General features: G+C 42.5%; 1 protein-coding gene across 1 annotated transcript in view; it reads right to left on the reverse strand.

Annotated features, from left to right (window-relative positions):
• Positions 1 to 4,061: 4,061 nt before the first annotated feature.
• Positions 4,062 to 25,209, reverse strand: part of npepps (aminopeptidase puromycin sensitive) — a 32,586-nt gene continuing 11,438 nt past the window's right edge. The window contains exons 10-23 of the mRNA XM_078273590.1: positions 24,373 to 24,537; positions 22,850 to 22,954; positions 22,708 to 22,768; positions 22,496 to 22,605; positions 22,178 to 22,241; positions 18,829 to 18,968; positions 14,802 to 14,936; positions 10,372 to 10,591; positions 8,859 to 9,001; positions 7,409 to 7,465; positions 7,058 to 7,165; positions 5,416 to 5,571; positions 5,148 to 5,195; positions 4,062 to 4,291 (exon numbers count right to left, since the gene is read on the reverse strand). Coding sequence (XP_078129716.1) covers positions 4,145 to 4,291; positions 5,148 to 5,195; positions 5,416 to 5,571; positions 7,058 to 7,165; positions 7,409 to 7,465; positions 8,859 to 9,001; positions 10,372 to 10,591; positions 14,802 to 14,936; positions 18,829 to 18,968; positions 22,178 to 22,241; positions 22,496 to 22,605; positions 22,708 to 22,768; positions 22,850 to 22,954; positions 24,373 to 24,537 — 1,659 coding nt within the window. The 3' untranslated portion in view covers positions 4,062 to 4,144. The remainder of the gene's footprint in view (positions 4,292 to 5,147; positions 5,196 to 5,415; positions 5,572 to 7,057; positions 7,166 to 7,408; positions 7,466 to 8,858; positions 9,002 to 10,371; positions 10,592 to 14,801; positions 14,937 to 18,828; positions 18,969 to 22,177; positions 22,242 to 22,495; positions 22,606 to 22,707; positions 22,769 to 22,849; positions 22,955 to 24,372; positions 24,538 to 25,209) is intronic.

Raw genomic sequence — 25,209 nt, forward strand, 5'->3', positions numbered from 1 at the left:
CAGACTAAACGTATTGACCAACAAAAATAATAAAGCAAGGATAAGTGAATATTATGCAAAAGTGTTATGTATTAAAGGATATTTTTGGGCTATAGCTATACATTATTTTGCATTATATGGTTTCATTTTTACAGAATATAAAAAAAGTCTGTTTACTTGACTCTGCATTAATTTCTGATGCTACATTTACTTAAGTAACGAGCTGAGTACTTCTTTCATCACTGCCCAGGGGTTGGGACTTTTTTCTTTCTTTTTTTAAACTTAAAAGGCCAACACTTATAAGTCTGGTTTAAAAATATTAACTAGATATAATCCAAACACAACCCAAAGAGAGAAAGCCTAACTGGAGTCAATCTGCAGTGGTTGACTAGACCAGAACACAATCCTGCTCTACGCTTCCTTTATGTTAGCAATTTAATTTGTAAGGGACACATTTGTTTAAAAATATATGCACCATGTAAGCATAAGATCAACTGTAATGAAAGTACACTTTTGCTTCATCGGCCATGTAATCACAATGTCCCGCTTCAGGTCCAGACAGGAACAGTTCTTGCATGTTATCCTCATTTTCCTCACATTTACCGGTAGATTCCTACTATCCCCTGTCAGAGACGCAGGCAAAAATGCTACCAAAATATTAAAGTGCTCATATTATGCCCATTTTCAGGTTCATAATTGTATTTAGAGGTTATATCAGGATAGGTTTACGTGGTTTAATCATCAAAAAACACCATACATTTGTAGTACTGCACATTGCTGCTGCAGCTCCTCTTTTCACCCTGTGTGTTGAGCTCTCTGTTTTAGCTACAGAGTGAGACCTCTCACTGCTGGAACATCTTTGTTCAGTTTCTATGCTCCACGTATCTGGAACAAACGTCCGGTAAACTGTAAATCGGCACCTACACTCAGCTCTTTTAAATCAAGGCTGAAGACCTCTTTTTTCGATACTGCCTTTGTTTAATTCTTTGTACACTGTATTGGGAATTTTATTCTTTTATTCCTGTATTTAATCTGTTTTTAATTTTGTATTAACTTCTGTGTTTTAAAGTTTTATGTAAAGCACGTTGAATTGCACCGCTGCGATATGTGAGTTTAAGATATATGAAATGTGCTATACAAATAAAATTACCTTGTCTTTGTTGGGAGTAACACATGTGCAGTAGCTAGGTTAGGACTACTAGCCAGTCAGAAGCAGAGTATGAGGGCGTGCCCTGACAGTACCTAGGTAAGGACTACTAGCCAGTCAGAAGCAGAGTATGAGGGCGTGCCCTGACAGTAGCTAGGTAAGGACTACTAGCCAGTCAGAAGCAGAGTAAGAGGGCGTGCCCTGACAGTACCTAGGTAAGGACTACTAGCCAGTCAGAAGCAGAGTATGAGGGCGTGCCCTGACAGTACCTAGGTAAGGACTACTAGCCAGTCAGAAGCAGAGTATGAGGGCGTGCCATGCTAGCAGCTAGGCGAGCATTATAACGTGTGTTCCAAAGTGACCACGTTTGTCTCTGAAGTAAAGGCTGGACTACAATAGAGCTGTTTGGAGCAGTTTGTGAACAGTGTTTTCTGTTGGAGATGGTAAGTCCCTTTGGGGGGGACTTTGGGATTTTTCACTTTGTAAACCTATAGCATGCACAAAAAAGATATATAACACAATAAAGGGAAAAGCCAAAAAGCAGAATATGAGTAGTATTCTGACATGCCTTTCTCAAGATTAGGTAAATATGTAGCTGCCTAGGACAAGACCTTACCTGCATGTTGTTCATTTCTCTCTCTTTCTTGATTTACTGTCACTTGCAATGTATTCATTTACAGCAAAATAACTTCTACACAAACAACATGGTGCCTTTGGGACCTTTTAGACTCTGTTGATTAAAAAAAGATGCAAACAACCTGAAATGAAACCTTCCAACACAACTGTGACCTGAAGTAGAATATAAAAACAACTTCCACCTTTAACTACCTACAAGCAGAGAGAAAACGGACAGAATTGGAGACTAGTTTTACACAATTAGAGCGGTTACACGGCTGACAAACGTCTTGTAGTGACAGGTAAGTGTAGCATTAAGTGCTGCTTTATCGGACTGCATATTTTGCATATAGTTTGCTTCGGCATCGCTGTAGTCAAAGCTGTCCAGATTCTCCTCTTCTTCAAGTCGGAGCCACTAAAGAAGTCTTTAGACAAAAAGAAACGAAAACAATAAAACGATCACGATCAACGCAAACTCAAAGCCAAACGCTGCCTGAACAGACACGTCATGAAACCAAAGACGTGTAGATGTGTGGATTTCATCTCTCCAATCACCTTCGTCAATCTGTACCCAGCTTTATTCTCGTTGAGGGTTATTCAGCTGTTATATACACACACACACGTTACTCATCAGTTTCTTTGCTGCTTTCTATCAATTTGTAACCCAATGTGATCAATCTCTCTCCCTTGTCGACGTGAGACAATATGAAATAAATCCAGGCAGGCACACTCACGCCTCACTCGTTTGGTTTTTAAAATCCTTTTTTCACTTTAATGAACACCAACTGTAGTTTAAAACAAAAAAGAAACAAAAGAAAAACAACAAATGTTCCAGAGGAGGGGTGGGGTGGGGGGGGGGGGGGGGGGGGGGGAGTCTCGACAACAGGTTGGATGGATTGGTCGTCGGTATGTTTTCAAAAAAAAAACACATCAAATTGTAAATCCTATATAGATATACTCGTTCAACAAGTCTGCATAATCTGTCGCATTAGATCCATTTGACGTTATGTGGAAATCAGCCATCATCACCACTTCAGTGTTAAATATGTACTGCAAACAAGTCGGACCGATTTAAGGCTTCCGAGTTTGACAGCGGAGTCAAGTCGATCTGCCACGTCAACAAAAAGTCCCAACCGGGCCTCGGCGGACTCTCAACCCTTATTCAGAGGAGGTTCCTGACGGTAATCAGAGTGAAAAAAGGCCCCGAAGAGTAGCGTAGTGATCTTTTTTTTTTTTTTTTTTTTTTTTTTTTTTTTTTTTTTCTTTTCCCCTCTTTCTCTCTCCTTAGAATATAAGATTATCTCAACATTTAAATAAATCACTGCATCTGATGTCTTATAAAAACACATTTCATCGAGGGTGGCAGATAAAGAAACGGGGGGTGTGTGAGGTTAAATATGCTTGTTGATGATTTGAAACTATACAAACTCGGACTGAACAGAGCTTCGAGGGGGTTTCGGTGGGGGGGGACGGGGGAGCGGGTAACTATGAACTCTTCCATGAAATTCTTTAAAAAGGAACATCGTTTTTGCAAAAAAAAAAAAATAATAAAATAATAATAATAATGTTTGCATTATACAGTTTACGATGTAGTACCATGCTAGCGCTGCTCGCCTCGTCCTAACTGTTAATTAGCAAATGGAGAATCAGTGCTGCTGCTGTTGGAAACTACACAACACACAATACTGCTATTAACCCCATTCTGCCCAGGGTGCCTTCTGCTTTCACCCAATCACAGCGCCCGAAAGAGAAGGAAGAGGGGTGAAGGTGTGAATGGACTAACTGAGAGAGGGGTGGAGCAAAAAAAAAAAAAAAATCAAATACTTTGTTTGTACAGAAAACAAACCGAAGTCAAACGAAAGCAGCAAATGCAGAACAATCGCACTTCATGCATTTAAAAAGGAGTGACAGAAGGGAAAGAAACGGGGGGGGGGTCACAGTTTTTCTCAGCTACGACGCAGCGATGGATGAGGGGGGTGCATACGGGGCAGGTGATGCAGAGTGCATGAGCAGGGTCGGCGATCGTTTGAGGGACGCGGTGGTGTTTCTGCGGCTTCGCCGAGCACCGTTTTTTAAATTTTTTGTTATTACGTTACTTGTTGACGGGCGGGAGTGTCGTCTGCTCGAGGGCAGAATGGGGGTAAAACTACATTCCTGGTCTAAAATGAATTTGCTTCGTTAACGTAGAAAGAGTCTCTTTGCGTTTCCAACACTTAGTTAAATTCTTGGCTTTGCCTTCTTGTTTCATATAGTTTCTTAAAGAGAAATGAAGCCTGCTGTAAGTACGCTCCGGTCTCCCGCTCCGGTCTGTAGTGAGAGTGGGGGAGGCAGCTATGATGCTGGGAGGTCCACGCTGGAGGGAGGGGAGAGGAGGAGGGGAGGGGGGTTGGATGAGGCTGCGGCTCAGACGGGGGGGGCTTTGCGCTGCAGTAAATACTGCTGGATGTCGTCTGCGTCCCTCTTCAGCCAGGCGACGTTGAGGAGGATGTTCTCGCAGCACTGCTGCACCGTACGCTCGGCCGCTGGCGCCGGGTGACTCTCAAAGAAACTCTGCAGGGACACACACACACACACACACACACACACACACACACAAAGAGAGAGAGAGAGAGGCCAGTTTAAGAAAAGGTGTCGAAACTCTCTAGTTGACAGAACACCGTTTTCCAAGCTAGTAGTCCTTACCTAGCTACTGTCAGGACACGCCCTCATACTCTGCTTCTGACTGGCTAGTAGTCCTTACCTAGGTACTGTCAGGGACACGCCCTCATACTCTGCTTCTGACTGGCTAGTAGTCCTTACCTAGGTACTGTCAGGGCACGCCCTCATACTCTGCTTCTGACTGGCTAGTAGTCCTTACCTAGGTACTGTCAGGGCACGCCCTCATACTCTAATCTACTGAAGACACTTAGATCGTTGGATATCAAAAAAAAGTATTCAAATTGTGGAAGCTGTAGAGCATTTTTCCCCCTGAAACCTCTGACTAATTATACATTTACGTTTTCATGTACTTCTTATTATTTTTCTATGTAATGTTTGTCGTTTGTATTGCTTCGTATGTTTTTTTTATTTTTATCTTCATAAGTTTGTACACTTTTTTTTATGTCCATGTGCTATTATTGTTTACCAGATTCTCTGAATACTGCATGCAGTGTGTTACTGTGAGGTCATTCTGCCCCCTAGTGGTCAAAACAGCTTAAGTAATGGTTCTTCTGTACGACATTCAGCTGGTTTAAAAATCACTTTCCATTTTCAAAATCTGTTCCAGAAAATAAAACCACGTGGAAAGATTAATAATAAAAAAAATAAATAATCATTTTTGTTTTCTCTAAAAAGAAACAACTCGCAGGAAAAAAAACCTTCTTCCAAAACCACAAATGGATCGGCAGAATACAAGCCAAGCACTCACCTTCACTTCAGCAGCCATTTTGTCGATTGCAAATCCATCAACTGTGAGCTGCGAAGACACAGGAACGAGAAACATCAGCTGAATAAAAAACCAAAACTAATCCAACATACAGTTACTTTCTAACAAAAGCAAACAGACACTGAAGTTCATGTGAAAAGGAACAGACCATAATCAGAATAAAAAAGGTGTAGTAATCTGTGTTGGAGGCCGTGGTTAAGAAACCAATCTCAGACCGGCACACGACCTCGAGGAGCTTTTTGATTTTTACCTTGATGAGCCGTGATATGAGGAAGCCGGCCTGGTAACGGTTGTAAAGCTCCTCCCAGTTGTCCCTGACAAACTTCCAGGCAGCTTTCCGCCCTTGTTTACTGCTTCCCGCCACGCCCCCGATTACTGACACCGTGTCCTGGGGACGAACGTCTTCCTGTCGGGGGGAAAAGACCCAGGGAGAGGTTAGCTGAGGCGGCGCTAGCAAGCATCTCAAATCCCGTCAAATAACTTAAGACAATGAACTGAAAAGCAAAAACGGATTCTCTACTGATTAGTGACAGGGCCGCTGGTATGTTACCTTACAGCGCTGTTTCTCAAATAGCGGTACGTGTCCCCCTAGGGGTACTTTGGAGGGCTGCAGGGGGGTACGTGAGATCCTTTGCTAAATGTTTTTCAGTTAAGTCTGTTGTACTAGACCATAGTTCCTCTTCATATAGACAGATCGCTTTTGTTGATTTAGTGTTGCATTTAGAGGTGCAACGATGAATCGATTAGTTGTCAACTATTAAATTAATCGCCAACTATTTTGATAATCGATTAATCGTTTGTCATTTTTTTATTAAAAAAAAAGTACTGACTTCGGTACCCAACCCTACCCTTAATGTCTGTGGGTTACACAAATATTAAAACAGTGGCAAGGCAATTTAAATCGGACTTTCTCGAAGGTAAACGGCTCAATAAAATCATTTTAAATGAGCCCTTTTTTTCCCCATTTCTTAAAAAAACAACCGTTTTAGACATACAAGGTTTTCACCCGACAGCGACATCATGCTCCACGAGCTCCGTCTTTCGGAAAAAACGCTTTTAAGTGCACCTGACTGCTGGAACAAAATATGACACCTCCTTAAACATCATTTTACATTTTTTGATGGTTTTGCTTCTTCTCTGTGTCGTCGTTTTGTTTTATTCTTTCCTTGTCTTTGTAATTACCTCGATGTCACTCGATGATCTTTTCAGTGTAAATAAAGGCTGAATGGAGTATTTCAGAGACGTGTAACTTCCTGTATTGTTGTAGTTAGTAGGCCTGCACGATTCGGGGGGAAAATATGAATCACGATTCTCCGCCACCGTTTGTTTCTCACGAAGTGTGATGGTTATTGCACACATGACATAACAAAACTAACTGGCCGTACCAAACATAGATGTGTTTTGGCACCTAGAGCACATTGATCATCACCACCAGCCTGTAAACACAGAGGCTTCAATGAGGAGACGGGAGAGCACTGCAGCGCTGGCAGCTCTTTAAAACCCATTTTATACAGTCTGTTTAAAACTCAGAGGAAAGTAGCAGCGTTTGTGATGCAGTCAGCATTTTATATATAAAAAAATCACTTATTTAAAAATTAAATCGTGAACAGGGTGAATCGAGATCGTGATTTTATAACGATTAATCGTGCAGGCCTGGTAGTTAGTGCCTTATCGTTTCCTACAGTGTCAGTGTAATCATTAAGCCGTGAAACCGCACTGAACAATAAACGGACCCAAAGTCCAACAACAGAAACTGGGTCAGATTTTCCTCCAAGGACACAGGATAAGTAAAAGCATGCTGGTTTAAAAACAGCGCCGCTCGTGACACTGCTTTCATTTCCTCCGTCACCCGTCAAAACTTTGCAACATGCGGTAAACGTGGTCATGTGTACCGAGAGGGCGAAGCTGAGGACTTTCTGGATGAGGTCGGGGGCAGAGATGGCGCCCAGCACTCGCTCGATACGGTTCTTCTCCTCCTGCATGTCTGCTTGTTTGTGGAGCTAAAAGACAAAAGATAAAGAACAGATATATTTATACATGTAAGAAAGAGAGAGAAAAAGAGTGAAGAGAGCCCCAAAGGGAGAATGAGGTCATTACAGAACATAAGAGCGAGTGAAAGAAGAACACAAAAACGAGACGATTACTTCATTCAGGATGATTTTGTAAAGTTCAATCACTCATATTAATGTTTAATGGTCCCGGAGCCTCTTTCTGTCACAGTCTAACAGCAGCTGCAGTCTTACCTTCAGCATCGTTTCCAATGTGGCACTGTCTCCATGCTTCAGCACTGTTACATACACCTGGAAAACAAAAACTGTCAAATCGATACTCCAATATGATCCCTTTGTAATATTAAACAAAAACCAACTGTAGTTTGTGGCTACAATACTAATACAATAATGCTGCAATATATTAATGCTAGTTGGTCCTTACCTGTATTGATCTATTCTGTACACAAGCGGTCTTATATCATGTCAAACCTTTCAGTCCATACAACATGTAGAAAGTCAACACTGTATGAGGAGCGATTTGGACTTGAGGTGAGCGGTCTAAGCAGTACAATCAACATCCACATCCATTATCCCCCGGTGGTTTATGATCCCCGTCTTTCTTTCTGTAATGCACTTTGGTGCCTTTTTAAAAAGGTGCAGTAAGCGATGCTGCGCAAAGATTGTTGATATTTGAACTCAACTGCCATACAAATACAACCCGTCTTCGAAAGCTCCGCCCCCCAGATTCAGGGACAGAAAACTTAAAATGTCTGTGCAACATGAACAGGGCCCTTACGTGACAACAAGACGCGTTTCCAACCCAAGACATTGTGAAGAAACCGTCCAAATTCTAAGTCTGTACTGTCACCGACCTCTTTTTCCATCGGTCTCTTTACCGAAAGCCCAGAAGAGTCGATCACGGAGGTCGTGCCTTCGCAACGAAAACTTGTAGTTTATTTCCCCCTCAAAAATAGGTAATTGAGCACTGTAGTGGTTCTCACCATATCAGTGACTATGTAACTACATGTAAACGGTCCAAATGATGCCTGTGGCTTGCACAGTAATAGCGTTACTGAAGGCTAGCTCTAGTCTTGTGCTGAAGTCCAATGGGATAATACACTCCGATCTGCACACTACTGTTTACCATTTCCTGCAACAACTGAATTCCCACGGGACTTCAGCGACCGATGGAAAAAGAGGTAGCTGACAGTACAGACTTTGATTTTAAACGGTTTCTTCACAATGTCTGAGTTGAAAACGCATCTTATTGTCACGTAAGGGCCCTGTTCATGTTGCACAGACATTTTAATTGCATTTTGTGTCTGTTAAGAGGCACAAAGGCACTCTTTAGAACATGCCCCCACAACTGGCATTTAGCTAACTGGGAGCTCTGGCCATTAGCTGCAGCAACTCCAGTTTGCTAGTACCAATTTTGGTCGTTTTTCTCCCTATGGACAGTACTGACATCTAGCGATCAGGATTCATGTAAAAATCGGCCGGATTTCTCCTTTAACCGGATTTTTTTCAGCGCACCCAGAAAATAGAGAGCTGGGTGACCGTGAGGAGATATTCGCTGAATTTGACAAAAAGTGTATTGGATTAACATCATTCACTATATCTTTAAGAAAAGTGTCGCTTATGAAAGCTGCTACAAAACACTCGTGGATGCCGGTCAGTGTTATGTTTGTTTTATTTTGCTCACCGGGCTCCGGAGGTCTGCAGGCAGGTTCTGCTTTCCCTCCACATGGTCCCTGAATCTCCGCCGGGCCTCCTCCAGTGTGGGCTTGTGTCCTGCCTTCCCCAGCTTCCCCAGAACCAGACCTCTCAACAGGGCGTCCAGGTGGCCTGCAGGACAAAAAAAAAAAAACCCATGATGCTTAAGTTATTGTCCCTCTCTCACCACCACAACACCGTGATCTTGAAGGACAGCGGTTTCCAACCTTTTCTGTCCGAGGTCCCCCGACAGCAGCACTGTCGGATCTAATCATGTAACCCCTTCATCAATTCCTATGTGTGTTACAATTGTATTACACTATTAATTATATAAACAAGTGAAAATATGGATATTGTTAAGTTTCATCTAATTGAACAATATTAAGGTTGTTTTGGTCAGCAATCTGCTAGTGCTGAATGTTAAACCGTGTATCCTAGCCTGGGAAAACCCTGACGAACTTCCGGGAAATTTGAGATTTGTCAGTGTGGCCAAGAGCCCATATCCAATTTTTCCAAATCGAGGACCCAATCATAACCGTTGAGGCGGGCTTTACACGATGACGACAGCTCGACTGGCTCTGCAACATGCTCGCTGGTTGAGAGGTTTTTCCGTCGCTCTGCATACGTCATCTCCTTCATCGCTCGGATTGGTTTTAGGTCTATCCAATTACGCCCAGAGGCATCTGAGCGCCGTCCGTTGGCGACGACCCTTTGGAAATGGGCTGTGAATGAACCTTCCCCAGACCCGCTCTCAGTTACAACTGAGAAGGGTCTGGTGTCAACCAGGCTACGTTTATCCATTACTTTTAGCTAACTATTTCAACTGTTTAGTCAGTAGTTTAAGCTAACCATTTAAGCTGCTTATGCTTTACTTTTAGCCATTTTTTTTCCTGTGTTCAGGTGTTACGGTTGACTTAATGTTAAAGCTTTAGTGCGTAACTTTGATATTAATGAACGTCCGTTACATTCAAGCCGTTGCCAAATGAGTCGCTACAAAAGCTAATTAAGACTATCAGCTCCACACAGCTCTCTCTGTATGTCTCAGTATGACTATGTTCAGAAGATTGTGGCGTCCGGTGACTTTCCCGCACAGAAACTTGAGTGAAGATAATTACCTCTTCTGAAGAGTCCATGTTTTTTTTAATCCTACTGTCCTTCTTAGCTGCCCCTCGAGGAGGGGTGGGGGCGAGTGCGTGATCACGGAAGGCTTGTATCATGTGGACGCACCGACAGTTTTGTTGTCAATACTTTGAATTCCTCATGGGGGAGACAGAAACTACGCACTATAGCTTTAATATACGGATATATTCTTTCAATCAAATCATATTTTCTCCAAATTAGTGGAGCTACTCTACAATCTTTCCCTGTACTCCCTGACACTAGCAGAAGTACCCACTGGGGTACTTGTACCCCTGGTTGGGAATCACTGTTCGAGAGGACAAAGTCCAGTCAGTCAGGAGTCACTCAGATGTGTAAGAAAGAAGATTTCCGCTGCTCCTCACCTTCCCCTGGTTTGCAGTCCCAGCCGAGCTCCAGGCCGATGGGGGTGAAGAGGTCCCGGATGAACTCCTGGATCTCCTCGTGGAAGTCGGTGTGGGACAGCAGCGAGGACAAAACTCCCAGGTTGCAGCTGAGGTCGCTCCACACCGTGTAGTTGGGCTCGTTGACAAACGCCTCCATCAGCTTCAGCACCTCCACCGTGCTGATCATCCCTGCGCGAGACTGAAGCCATAAAAAGAAGTTCAGAAACGCCTTTCCCCTGAGTTTAGTGACTCTCTAAAATGAATAAACTCCTGCAGGGTAAAAGCATCGTGCTTTAGGGAAGACGATGGCCTCTACCTGTCCTCTTGTATCACAATTAACAGTAAAGGGTTAACAACATTCCGGGATGGGAGAACAACGTGCTCTGGTTTATTGGCATTTCTTTAAACCAATCACAATCGTCTTGGGCTGCACTAAGCGCAGGATGGAGCCCCCGTGCCTCTGCAAAATAGCCTCGGGAAGGAACTTGTTTTGGTGGAACGTGTGTACGTTCAAAAGTTATTTTAGTCGTGCAACAGAAAACTCAGATTGGACAGATAGTCTAGCTAGCTGTCTTGATTTACCCTGCAGAGATCTGAGGAGTAGTTAACATAGTCCTCAGAAATCCACCAGAGGTTAAAAGGTGCTCTAAGCGATGTTGGGTGACGTCACCTCTTGTTGACATTCGAAGTATTTTCAAACAAAAACGAGGTTAGCTCGCCCCTCCCTCCTCCTCATCCCCTTCCCCTCCCTTCCGCGCACTAACCCCCCAACCCCACATCCTCCTTGTCGGTTATTGGCTGGAACACTGTTATGTTTGGTGGTGCAGGTTGGCGCAGTTTGTTTTTGTTGACTGTTTTTTACAGTGTGTTCAGGGGACAGGTAGCTCGCAGATAGTGAGGAGATGTTTGCTGTATGTGACAAAGAAATGTTGTAGCCTAAAAAAACATGTAACATTGCTTAGAGCACCTTTAAAATGCCAACACAAAGAAAGAGGAAGGTAACGGACAACCAGCCAAAAGTGAGGGACATCCAGCACCAGAGCAATCCAGGAAATTCATTGTCGTCGATATAGACTACGAGAAGGACAATTCATTTCACAGCCAGCAGAGAATAAAAAACAGTAGTTCCTATACAACATAACGTACATATATATTCATCTGGGACAAATTACATCAAGGTATTAATGAGACCAATGGTAGCAGGGACAAAATGAGCTCCTTGACCTCTTGGTCTTACACCTTGGTACAATGTACCTGCGACCAGATGGCAGCAGCCTGTGTTCATAGACAAAGGAGAACTGAAGTCAGCGAGGATAGATTTGGCTTTCTAACCCAAAACCAGAAGATAAAAGAGAAAGTTAAAACCGACCCGATAAAACAAGAAAATAAAGAAAAATATGTATAGTATGTATTTAATATTTTAAATACATTAAAAGATGTATCAACATTAAAACTTCTCAACTTCCGATAAAAGTACATTCGCTGGTGGGCTGTAGCACAAACTGCATCTGCGTTGGCATCAAATGTAAATTATTATTCACTATTTAAAGTCTCAAACTGCAGTTTTATAAAGAAACAGCAAAAGAAATTGTTGGAATTATTGGATGAAATGTGTGGGAACCCCTCCTGTAAACCATCTAGTAACAAACAAAAGGTGCATTTGCCTGTATGAAATCCATTTTGAAAGTCTACTTCCACCAGTAAACATCTGTGGGACAGAAACCATAAAAGTTTAATGTGGCGAAACCCAAACAACTCTGCTGCTCTGTTTAAAAGCATCCGAAAGTCTGGAATGCAATAAAGAAAGATTTATGATGAGATATTATCTGATCCTCTGCAGCTCAACATCTGATTAAACGGTCCTAAAATACTTCTCCTGACCCAGTACGAACCTTGCAGACCTATAAGGTCGGACGTTTCTCGATTCCTGCCTTTAGCTTCTAGCTGCTCAAATGTGAAACAAATTGCCAGAGGAGCAAAAACTCGAGACGTTGCGGACTACTTTCAAATTTAAACCTACATTGTGTAATGTTTTGAGTGGATTCTTAGCAAAAACCCCTTTGTTCTTTCACAAATATGTGCTCATTCATGTGTAATTACTTCCACCAACTAATCAAAGTATTCTTGTAAGCGTAGAATCTGACATTCAGGATCATTCACAATGCATACAGGCGAGTCGCTCGAATGACGGCCGGCATGTTGCACCTCCATCTTTATAATACATTAGCCAAAGAGGGACATACCTCCATCTTTATAATACATTAGCCAAAGAGGGACATACCTCCGCATTTCGCCCTCTTACACTCAGAGGCACCGTGACGAATGCCAGGGGGAGATTACTCGCCAGGGAAGTGAAAGAGAGGATTAAAACGACAACGCGACAGGCAAAGCAACAAGACCAAAGTTAACACTGGAGTGGCTAGAACAGCTGTGTGTAAACGATGAAGATACTGAGAGCTAATCTTGGGTTCGGCCACCGTAGGAGTTAGAACGCGCTCAGAATGGGAGGGGCTAGAAAGTAATATTCAGGTGGTTGTCATATACAATTTCACCACTAGATGGGAGAAATCCTTACACAATGTAGCTTTAAGCTGAAGACCTACCCATTTATTACTAAAAATCATTATATTCTTTAAAGCTAATAGTCAAACAGAACGAAAGTAAGATCGAATACCAAAAAGCAATTCTTAGAGTAATGAACCAGTCTGCTTTAACCCTGGTGTTGTCCTCGGGTCAAATCTGACCATCAAACCCACTTTTGATCAGAAAAGTGGGTTTCTTTCAACCAAATTTTCAGAAAAATAACGCGGATTGTTCCAAACAACGCTCTTCACAAGTAAAATAAATGATCAGCTCACTACTTTCTTTAAAATTGGATGTTTTATTCAATTTTATAGCATTAAAAAAATCTTTTTTTATTAAAGAACGTTAAAAAAAAAAAGTGACAAAAATGTCTACAAAAGCTTCAAAAACGTGGGGAAAAACGTGGGGAAAAACCCACAAAAAAACGTCAAAAAGCGCAGAAATAAGCAGCAAAAACATCGGAAAAAAGTGACAAAAACATTAGGGGGGGAAAGCAACAAAAGTTTGGAAAAAGACGACCAAAACGTTGAAAAAAAGAGTTTAAATTTTGACCCAGAAAAACAAAAAGTTGCACGGTCGACGAAAGACATAATTAAAATTTCTGACATTCTTTGAGGCCCGCACAGTTTCCCAAAAAAACAAACAAAAAATAACTTTAGTTTGTAACTAATTACTTATCCTAGGATGTAAAAAAACAATGCATGAGGTTTGGATAATATGAATATCTGGGGTTTTCAATGTTATTTAGACGGAGTTCTGTTTTAAGGCTGTCCTGAGACAATTCCTACAAGAGGAGGATGTGTCTGCCTTACTAGCGACCAGCTTTGGTAAAAGCCTAATTTACCAGCTAGCCTCGCTGGCAGCCTAAAGAATGGAGCTCAGATCAAACCCCGTTGATGCGGTCTGATTGGTTGAAGGACTATCCAATTGCGTACAGAGTCATTTGAACTATGCCCGTTGATCACGCCTCTTGTGCAGTAGAAAGTACAGAGCAGACTCCCCAGACTAGGGCTGGGCGATATGGAGAAAATCAGATATCACGTTATTCTTGACCAAATACCTCGATATCGATATTGCGGCGATATTGTAGGGTTGACAATTGGTGCTTTAACAAAATATCTTCACACTTAGATTTTAGATAAATAATCATCAGTAATGTGGACATAATGTCTAAGTGGGGAAAAGGCAAATAATAGAACAGCTACAACAGTCTGGTAAGTTCAGAAAAGTACATCACTTTACGGTAATGCAGCCTTTAAAACCAGGAAAAGACAACACTTATGTCATATCACGATATCCAAAATCTAAGACAACATCTAGTCTCATATCACGATATCCATATAATATTGATATATCGCCCAGCCCTACCCCAGACTAATGTTCAATCTTAAAAGATTGAGCTTGGTCTGGTCATAGCCAGACTACGGTTTTGGTGCTTGGCGTTTCCGACGTTGACCTCGGAAAATGAGACGCACCATTAATTGTTCTTTAAAATGTCCAAATAAACCATTTCCAAGTGTTTGGAAAAGTTTGGATTATATTCCTAAACGCCAAACCATTAATGTTGGGAATCTTTTTCTATCAACAACATAACTTGAATTTGCACTTGTTTGTTTGACTTTCTTCCTTATCCACACTGTGAATCAGCCACCATTGCTCACTTTCCCTATTTCAGTCTTCCTGTCCTCTTCTGTTCTGCACAGTTTGTTTGTTTACAGGGGAAGGGAGGGGAATTTCCACGAAGAAAGGAAATTATTGTTATTGTTTTATTGCACAGCAGTAGGACTGTTTATGTGTGTGTGTGTGTGTGTGTGTGTAAGCTTCACCAGGGAAAAGAGGTCGTTCTGCAGGCCGAGTCGGTCCACAGGCTGCAGGGTGAGGTCTCTGACGCCGGGCAGCAGGCTCTCCAGCATGGACGAGCTGTACTGAATGCGATAGAAGCCCACGGTGCCGGGGTTAATCTGTAAACAACAGGGACAAAACTGGGTCAGACTGTGGCCGGGTTGGTTCAGTGGGTAGAGCAGGCGCACATATACTTGGAGGTTTATGCCTCGACGCAGAGGTCCAGGGTTCGAATCCGACCTGTGACGATTTCCTGCATGTCTTCCCCCTCTCTCTCTCTCCCCTTTCTCACCTAGCTGTCCTGTCAAATAAAGGAGGAAAAGCCCCCCCCAAAAAAATAATCTAAAAAACTGGGTCAGACTGTGGGAAAAAAATAAATCCTGTTCCATTTTTTTACCTCTCTGACTCAGTGCTTTTAAACCAGTATTGGCTTAAAGCGAGTGAAGTAGCATCATCCTAATGTTAATGCTTGAGGGCTTAGTCAACAATAGGCTTGCTGTGACGGCAAAGGTTCCTATAATACAAAATATTATGACTTAACTGAACCGGAATTAGAGAGAAAGACCTTCAGTCTTTTTATTTTTCTGGGTCAAAATTTCCTTCTTTTTTTCCCCAATGCTGTAGTCGTCTTTTTCGACACTTCTGTCGCTTTTCCCCAAAGTTTTTTTTGTCACTTCTTACCGATGTTTTTGGCACATTTTTCCTGCGCTTTTGACATTTTTAGTTGTTTATTTCCCCCACGTTTTTGAAGCTATTTCCGACATTTCTGTCTCTTTTCAACGTTCTTTTATCATTTTGTTTCTCCAAATGCTAGAAAATAAAACACCCAAATTCAATGAAAGTACTGAGCTGATCTTTTATTTTACTTGTGAAGAGTAATTGTTGTACGGAAGCACAGGACGGTTAGGTTTCTTTTGCAGATCTGTAGCTCTACAGCCTGCTGCAGCAGGCTGTAGAGCCTCTTAAGTTATCGTGTTAAGTCAGAGACGGTTTAGATGCGAGACGCGCCAACTCAGTAACTTCCTGTATCCGTGTCACGTGGGTAACGCCACGGCCACGCCTCTTTAGGAGACTAGCAGCAGGTCCTGAGTGTATTGATTCCAATTGGAGATGTGATTGTGAACATGCATTATTTCGCCCCAGAGTCAACAAAGTAAATACTGGACCCATTTTTCACAAGACGCAAATACAAGAACATTCTGACACAAACATTTTTCAGTCGGACACATCAGGAAATAAATAACTTGGTTCAAGACCGGTTTCTGTCTCAGGAACAAACTCTCGCAAGATCTGGCAAAACGGATGATTGTGGACAATTTTCCACAGCCAATCAGTGAAAATCAACGCTCTTGATGCAGAGTTTAAAGGTCCCATGACATGGTGCTTTTATATAGACCTTAGTGGTCCCTTAATACTGTATCTGAAGTCTCTTTTATATAGGCCTTAGTGGTCCCCTAATACTGTATCTGAAGTCTCTTTTATATAGGCCTTAGTGGTCCCCTAATACTGTATCTGAAGTCTCTTTTATATAGACCTTAGTGGTCCCTTAATACTGTATCTGAAGTCTCTTTTATATAGACCTTAGTGGTCCTCTAATACTGTATCTGAAGTCTCTTTTAGATAGACCTTAGTGGTCCCCTAATACTTTATCTGAAGTCTCTTTTATATAGACCTTAGTGGTGCCCCTAATACTGTATCTGAAGTCTCTTTTATATAGACCTTAGTGGTCCCCTAATACTGTATCTGAAGTCTCTTTTATATAGACCTTAGTGGTCCCCTAATACTGTATCTGAAGTCTCTTTTATATAGGCCTTAGTGGTCCCCTAATACTGTATCTGAAGTCTCTTTTTTATATAGACCTTAGTGGTGCCCTAATACTGTATCTGAAGTCTCTTTTATATAGACCTTAGTGGTGCCCTAATACTGTATCTGAAGTCTCTTTTATATAGACCTTAGTGGTCCTCTAATACTGTATCTGAAGTCTCTTTTAGATAGACCTTAGTGGTCCCCTAATACTTTATCTGAAGTCTCTTTCTTGAAATTCAACCTTGGTGCAGAATTACACCCACTAGAGCCAGTCCCACAATGAGCTGAGTGGCTGTCGCTATTGAGGAGGAGAGAGGGGGGGGCAAGGTGGAGTGTGGGGGTGTGGTCTTGACCAGCTGCCACTTTGCTCGTTTGAAAGCCATGATGTCTCCCTCTCTCTCTCTCATGGGGGGGCCAAATTCTCTGGTTGGGCAAAGCAGAAAAAGGGGAGGTAACCTTTCCCCTTATGACGTCATAAAGGGAAGATTCCAGATCGGCCCATCTGAGCTTTCATTTTCTCAAAGGCAGAGCAGGATACCCAGGGCTCGGTTTACACCTATCACCATTTCTAGCCACTGGGGGACCATAGGCAGGCTGGGGGAATGCATTTTAATGTTAAAAAACCTCATAAAGTGAAATGTTCATGCCATGGGACCTTAAATAACGTGTTAAGCGTTATGGTTCTGCTGAGGTTCCACGCAGAGCTTTCACCGTAGCCTACGTAAGTGGCCTGAAGTTTATATTTGTGCGCTGGTGTGTGCGTCGATCTTTTTAAGAGAATAGCAGGGCCGGCGCATGTGTGTGTGGGGAGTGTGTGTGGTAGAGCAAGTGAGAGAGTGGCGGCGATTAGCTTCGGAGCGAGTACAGACTCTAGAGTCAGAGTGAAAGAAACAAAGTGTCTCCCCTGAGCTTTCTGATCACGGTGGGAAATCTGTAGCAGGCCAAGTTACTTTTTTTTGAGAGGTGCACGTCAGGCTACGCCGTAGGGTCTGGCTTAGGGTCCGTGTCTCCACGTACCAACCTAAGTAGCTACAGCGTAGATTTAACGTAGAAGCATAAATCGCGCTGTAGCTGAAAGACTGAGGGACCTGTTTCTGTCCTTGTCATGTTGCAAGTCTGCTGCAGGTAAGATGGTAGTCCTGTCTATCCGCTCGTGAAAAACGAAAGGAGTATAAATCTAAATCATTATAAATATTTGTATATAAAAAGGGGTGGTATCCATCCTGGAGAACGCGTTGCAGACGCTAAAGAGCCTGTCACACTCTTATCATCAAAGTAATCCAACCTGTTAAAAGGGTGCATAATGACAACTGCTACTTTACCGAAGACTTTACACCTAAGGGTGAGGTGTAACATTCAAGTTGTAACTTAGCCTAGGTTGGGAACTATTTCAGCCGGTGCAACCCTATAAAATGTTAGCAGCGCGTTAAACTTTGACCTAAGTTAGAAATTACATTCAAACTAGGCTGCGTTTAAACTTACATGAACATACAGCTTGGTGGGAGCCTCGTAATTGAGTAGCTAACATGATTGTTGAGCAAGCCGATGCACAGGATTGGAGCCCTGGTGATTCAAGGCATTATTTATACATCATTATCAGCTGTATAAAGCCCAATCCACTTTCAATGCTTTATTTACTTCTATTATTTAGACTGAGACATCATTAACAGCTGTGTTAATTTGCAAGTCACTCCCATGAGAGATGGAACAAGTGCATTCACGTTCTTGCCTCATTTACACTCCCAATGATCAGGACAGAAGATAAGTTAATCTATCGGACTAGGCGAGGTGAACGTAGAAACTTTGTCTGGTTGACAGAAGAAGTGCGGGTGAGTGCGATGACCACTTCCTCTCCGGCTCTTCCTCTCAACTGACTAACAGCAACTCCAGTCTGTGAACTCTGTTTAAACTGTATACGTGTTAGCATTTAATGTAAATCAAGCTCGATGGTGTTTTAAGCCCCCAACGTGGACTTCAAGGCGGCGCTGCGACTGTCGACTTCAAGGCACCTAACCATTGCCTAATCCTAGTGCCTGAAGTCAACATTGGGGGCTTGAAACACCAAACATCGTAAAGCAATATGATTGCTAGTTGAGAGGAGAGCTCCACGCTCACCTGCCGGCAGAAGCCTAGTCTATTGGTCTATAAGTTCTCATTTAAAAAAAAAAAAAGTAAACTAAAACACTGACTGCGACTTGACCTCACCTTGACCCACTGGTCGGGGGCGACGCCACTCAGGGTGATGGTCGTATCGGGTCTGTCCAGCAGAACCTTGAGCTTGGTGCATTTGGGGTCCTCGCTGGTACAAACACTAATGGGGACCATCCAGCTGGGGCAATCCTCACCTGTCCAACACACAAGTCAAGGAGACAATGAGAAGCTACAACAGCAAGATATCAGTCAAAAAGAATATCAAAAAATAATAATAAGGAAATAAACCTTTATTGATCCCCAGAGGGGGGAATTCAGGACAGAAGTACAGATAAATAGAGGAAGTGAAAAGTAAATAAGAGGTAAAAGAAGTTAACTAGTATCACCGCCTCACGGTTGTATGTCAAGTTGCAGTTTACATCCATGTCTGTCCAGACTCATACAATATATGAAGTAAAAACTTTGAAGGGATTTAATAAATAAGGTATAAAGTGTATTTTTTGGTTGCTTTACACACATTGTCACCCCAGCAGCACAGAAGATCTAAACAATCACAGTTTTAAGATCAGTGTCACCAATTCAGTATTCGACCCAATGTCTCCCCTTCTGTTCCTGAGTTATGGCGTTGAATAATGGCCAAAAGGGGAGTTGTAGAACATGATGTCACAGTGAAATTGACCCTTTGGGTATAAAATGTTCTAAATCATTTCATTGTTTTATCATATTGGACATCTGTGTGAAATGTTGCCATAATTGACGTTTGTGCCAGGCTTTCCTGAGATATCGCATTCACGAGAATAAGACGGACACCCGAAACATTTCCAAGATGTTTTTTGGTAAAATTATTTTTTAGATACGATGCAACAAATATTTGTACTCACCTACACATAAACTTAGACAAAGTTATCATCTTCATGGAAGAAAGGGTGTATGTTTAAACTGCAAAGTGTGTATTTCCGGAGCAGTGGGCTTTTGTTTTTCGGATAACGGCATAAGCTTTGGCTACCGTGAACCATTAGCCATATATGGATATGTGTGACCATCAACATAGCCAGCATCTAGCTAACAATGGGACATTTTGAAGATGACATGCAGCAAAGGGCCGCAGGTCAGAGTCAAACCAGCGGCGGCTGCGTTGAGGAGTAAACCTACCTATTTTAGTAATCGATTATTGTATCGATTATTCCATCGATTAATCAAGTAATCGAATAAGAAATACTTAGTAAACAGCAATAGTAAATATTTATTATTGCTGTGTACTTAAAAAAAAAAGAAAAAAGGAAACATTTTTTATTGCCAAATTCCAAGTACATTTTTGGTGGCCCAAATGTTAATATTTTTCACCCCCTTCCCCTTCTTGCCTCTGGCTCTTTGCACTGGATATGCAAAAGAGCTGTTCACTAACCAGAGGGGAAATGTGACTGTACAAAGCTTACAGCAGGGCTATTCAACTACACTGTTCTGGGGGACACATTTTAAGAAGCCTAATACTGAGTGAGGAGAAAGAATAAAGAATGCAGACCTCACCGTGCATATTAAGTGGCCATGCTGGGGGGGGGAGCCGGTTTGTCTCCGGCAGCAGCTAAGTTTCCAAAGATTAGTAGCAAACTAATAAACAGTCAGACTACAAACTGACAGCTCTCGTTTTAGCTCGTTGGTAAAACATGGCTATTAGCAGAGTAGCATGCTGTAGGCTAGTTGTGTAAAACAGCGCGGTGGACGAGAGCAGCAGACGTTAGTTAGCTACCTGGTGTCGGGTTGGCTCCGTGGAACGGATGAGTAGCCTGGATGTTTTCTACTGAGATGATGTAGCAGCATCTTTGCAGCTTAAAATGATCCCAAACTTTCTGTCGTTTTTCTCTCGCCTGTCTCTTCTCTTAGACCCTCGCTGTTTTCGTCTTCCTTCATTTGTAATCTGGGCCGTCAGTCTCGTGCATAGACAGCATATAAACGTCTCGTGTCCACAGAAGCGTCAACCTGTTGTGTGCGCTAGTAATAATCCTCCGTGCGGAAACACAGTGAGCCGTACAACCTTAATTACCTTGATTTAACGAAGCTTCGAGGCAAAGAATTTTGCATTGATGATTTTTTGTAATCAAATTATTCGAGGAATCGTTTCAGCCGTAGAGCACACGCTTTACCAGGTGAGCTACCCGGGAACCCTGGCCGTGGCTATGTATGTAGGTACTAGAGGATGGATACGACAGATATTTAGAAACGATGTTCAGGTCCGGCTCTGTCACATCAGCACGATAAGGCATTTGTTGTAAAATGGTGCTGCGGCTCCTTTAAGAGAGCTTGGTGTGCGTGTGTGTGTGTGTGTGTGTGTGTGTGTGTGTGTGTGTGTGTGGAAAGTGGGCAGAAGAGAGATAGAGGAAGAGGAAGCAGACGTGTAGATGCGACCGGAGCAGAGTTGATGGAATAAGTTTATGTTTTGTACACAGTGTGTGCGGTTTCCGAAATAAACCCCGGACTGAAAGCCAAGCTCATTCATCTGCTCACCAGGAACGGGATATAGGCTAACCCTAATGTTATATAACATCGGCCCTGGAGGTAACGAGTCTGCCCTGGTTTTCTGATCACGGTGGGAAACAAAGCAAGCAGGAAAGGTTAACACGTTGAACATTTGAAATTAAACAGCTTGTTAACGCGCGCTTGCTGCCCCGTGTGAGCTGAGGACCTCATCTGTTGACATCTCCAACGCCTTCCTCCAGTTGCTTAATGAAAGCTTTCCACACAAACAAACGTACATGTGTCATTAGTATGAGAAAAAAAATTAGATTTTAACTGTGTCGGGCTCAGACATAAATATCTTAATGCCTGTCTGGCTCGGTTACTGCTCTGTCGGACGCGAGCCGGGCTCGGACAGAAAAATGCGGCCCGATCCGCACTCTAGTAGGTACGTGGAGACACGGACCCTACGCCGTAGCCTGATGTGCACCTCTTGAAAAATTTAACTACATGTCGCGGGGATACACGTTACTCGGCCGTGGCTTGGTAGCGTTGCATCCCCCCCCCCCCCAGACTCATTTCCTGGTTCTCCTTCTCCATAAACAACATGAAATCAAGGAGAGGGTTAACTTGTTCTGCTACAGATTTCCCACCGTGGTCAGAAAGAACAGGGGAGACACTTTGTTCCTCTCACTACGACTCTCATGGGGTGGTACTAGCTCTGAAGCTAATCGCCATCACTCTCTCACTCCCCATACACGCTGGCCCTGCTATTCTCTTAATGAGATTGACGCACACACCAACACACGAGTATAAAATTCAGGCCACTTACGTAGGCTACGGCGAAAGCTCTGCGTGGAGCCTCCGCACAACCACGAATCAAGCTTGTGCCTGATGCTTATTCGCATAAAAACTTATGTAAAAACACCTCATGACGATTATAAAGTCTTACCATCATGTGGTCCGCTGGCACAGAACTTCTTCTGAGATATCTTGAGGATGCGGTCGTCACCTTGCTATAAATAAACATCATGGTTAGTGTGTGAGAATCAACAAACAGGGTACAAATTTAGAACCAGCCACGGGACAAACACTCCTTCTGCCACTTCTGCTGGTGAATTCAACCGTTTAGTAAGTATGAAAGAAGTAAAGTCGATAGATAATATCCTGAAATCACAGAGCAGTTCAGTCAGCGAACAAAATGTCTGACATTGATTTTAAGTGCTCAACCGTGTGGCAGATTAAACAGCTTGTGTCCGGTGAAGCTCACCTGCTCCTGGTCCACTTCTATTATCGGGAAGCCCATCTGCTTGGTCCACGAGCTCATCACTGCAGCGATTGGCTTTCCACTGGCTTGTTCCAGACAATCCCATAGGTCCTCTGCGGGAAGACAGCCGGGAGGAGGGAAGGGTTAGGAAACCGGAAAATCGAGTCGCACAGCCGTTTCATCTTGAGGAAGACACATTTCCTGCATGTTCTTACCTGTCGAAGCATTTTTGTGTTGGAACTTCAAAAGATAGGCGTTCATTCCTTTCCTAAAGTCCTACAGACGAGGAGTGAGAGGGGGACATAATGAAACGAAATATAAAAATGGAAACAATACTACAAGTGCTAGACAGCCAACCTCGTCGCCTGTGTAGTGGTGCAGCATGCGGATCACAGACGCTCCTTTGCTGTAGGAGATGGCGTCAAAGATTTCATCTACCTCTGACGGATGGCCCACGTTCACCTGGAGCACAAGACACAAAGACAGAGACCAGGGGTTTAGAGTCTGACGGCAACTCTCACCGTGTTACCGTTCAAAAGTTATGTTGATGTTCTCCTTTCCTTCAATATTAACTACTTTAACAGAGATACAATTAGAATAATTCAGACACAAAATGTAATATTTACATTTGAAATGGTACAAAAATGAAATGATTCAGCGAGAGCTGAGCCCTGAGGGGAACGCAGTTCATTGGGAGACAGTTTGGGACAACATTTTCCACTGTTCCAAGAACCCAAATCACCAGCAGATCCACGTCAACATATGTCATAGGACATACTGGACTCCTCAGAAGAGATACGTCTCTAAAGTCATTCCTACTCCCTATTATACATTCTGTCAACCTGAACAAACTGGAACTTTCCTGCACATGGTCTGAGAGTGTGAACAGGTGCATGAGTTCTGGAATAAAACAACATCAATAATATCTGATGTGATAGGATGTCGAATTCCTACTGACCCGATTGTTTTGTTACTTAATGACTCTAAATTACATCTGCTTGGGAGACAGAGGAAAGTTTGGCTAGTATGTTAAAAAAAATAAAGAAAATAAAAATAAATAATGGATCATAAAAAAATGAAAATGAAATGATTGAAACTTCATTTAGTGGATGTCCCCACAGTGTTGCATGATGGAAGAGCCCTGTTGGAACTTGGATATTAAATGTGTTTTCCAGTCCAGAAAAGCGCGAGTGGCCCTCGATCATCATAAGCTCTAAATATTGAGTTGTTGCGTTTGTCGTTGGGCCCTCTGCGGTCTACTCAGTGGTTAGATTGAAGAGGTTCGAACTGGGATCTCTCAGTGCACTTGACGCTGAAACAGGGAGCTGTTCCCGTTTAATTCTGCACACATTTGATGCTAATCCTCCAGTTTCTTTTCCAAATGACTGCCGCTTTGTGTTGTTCTTATTCAAAACAATTATTCAACGGTCAGTTGCTCAGAGGGATCTTTGTCTCTTTCTGCCCTTTCAGTTGTCAGTTGGTTTAACCGTCGTACGGCGTTTTGTTCTCCATGTACAAAACCTATTTGTAAAGAGGACTTTCTACAACCTAAAAAGCATCAACGACCACTCAGACATGGAGAGTAGTCCTCTCAGACACAACGGACACAATCAAGCTTTGTAACAGCAGATTACAACAACAAACACGTCACACTCTCATTAAATAACATTACTTCCAAAATAATCCATATACAGAGGGAAGTCTATTTTGCCAACATCATTTCGTATAAATAAACTCCCTGTTTTGTGAACAACTGTTTAAAAAAAAAAAGTTATGTGGTGGCGTGATCACAATCACAAGTTGCCACATGCAAAAACATTCTTCCCAACAGCCTGAACGAGCCAGCAGCTTTCAGTTTTATAAATCCCTCCGCGGCTCACCTCTATGGGATGGCTGCTGTCCAGCGCGTCCAGTTCCAGAGCGCGGGTGTAGTCGGCTGAGACAAACTGAGTCCAGATGTCGTACTCTGGGAAGCAGTGATCCACGCACAAATACTCGATCCAGGATGCAAATCCCTCATTAAGCCACAGATGGGTCCACCATTCCTGCGTACACACACACACACACACACACACAAATACTTACACCCTGACTCTGTGTTGGGACACAATTACACAAATTAAAATAATTCCTGAAGGATGGGTAACTTAAGTAGGGCTGCAACTAACGATTTGTATTACTGTTTGATTTCTCGATTAATGGATTAGTTGTTCTATAAAATGTCAGAACATGATGAAACGTGTGGACCAGTGTTTCCCAAGAGGACGTCCTCAGTTGTCTTGTTTTGTCCACAACTCAATAGATATTCAGTTTACGGTCACAGAGGAGAGAAGAAACTACAACAATAGTCACATTTAAGAAGCTGGAAACAGAGAATTATTTTCTTTTTGGTCATTAAAAAGCTTATCAAAAATAGTTGCAGATTAATTAAATAGTTTTCAACTAATCTAAGATCAACATTAATAACAATTGTCGCCATAAGAGGAACAGAACAGAATATATTAGATTCTTACGTTCTTACACACACACACACAGCTGCAGATTGACGACTTTCTCAATTTTAAAATAATTTTTCTCTTCCTTAGTTTGTCTATTTTGGACATACTTCCTCCAGTTAGTGCTCCAGTGTTTTTTTATTTTTTTTAGTTTTGTCATTACGTTATTGCTATGATTACCCTTATTTTCAAATCTGCTCACAAGATGTTTAAGGCTGTCAG

The sequence above is a fragment of the Sander vitreus genome, chromosome 2 (genome assembly GCF_031162955.1).
Source record: "Sander vitreus isolate 19-12246 chromosome 2, sanVit1, whole genome shotgun sequence".
Taxonomy (NCBI): domain Eukaryota; kingdom Metazoa; phylum Chordata; class Actinopteri; order Perciformes; family Percidae; genus Sander; species Sander vitreus.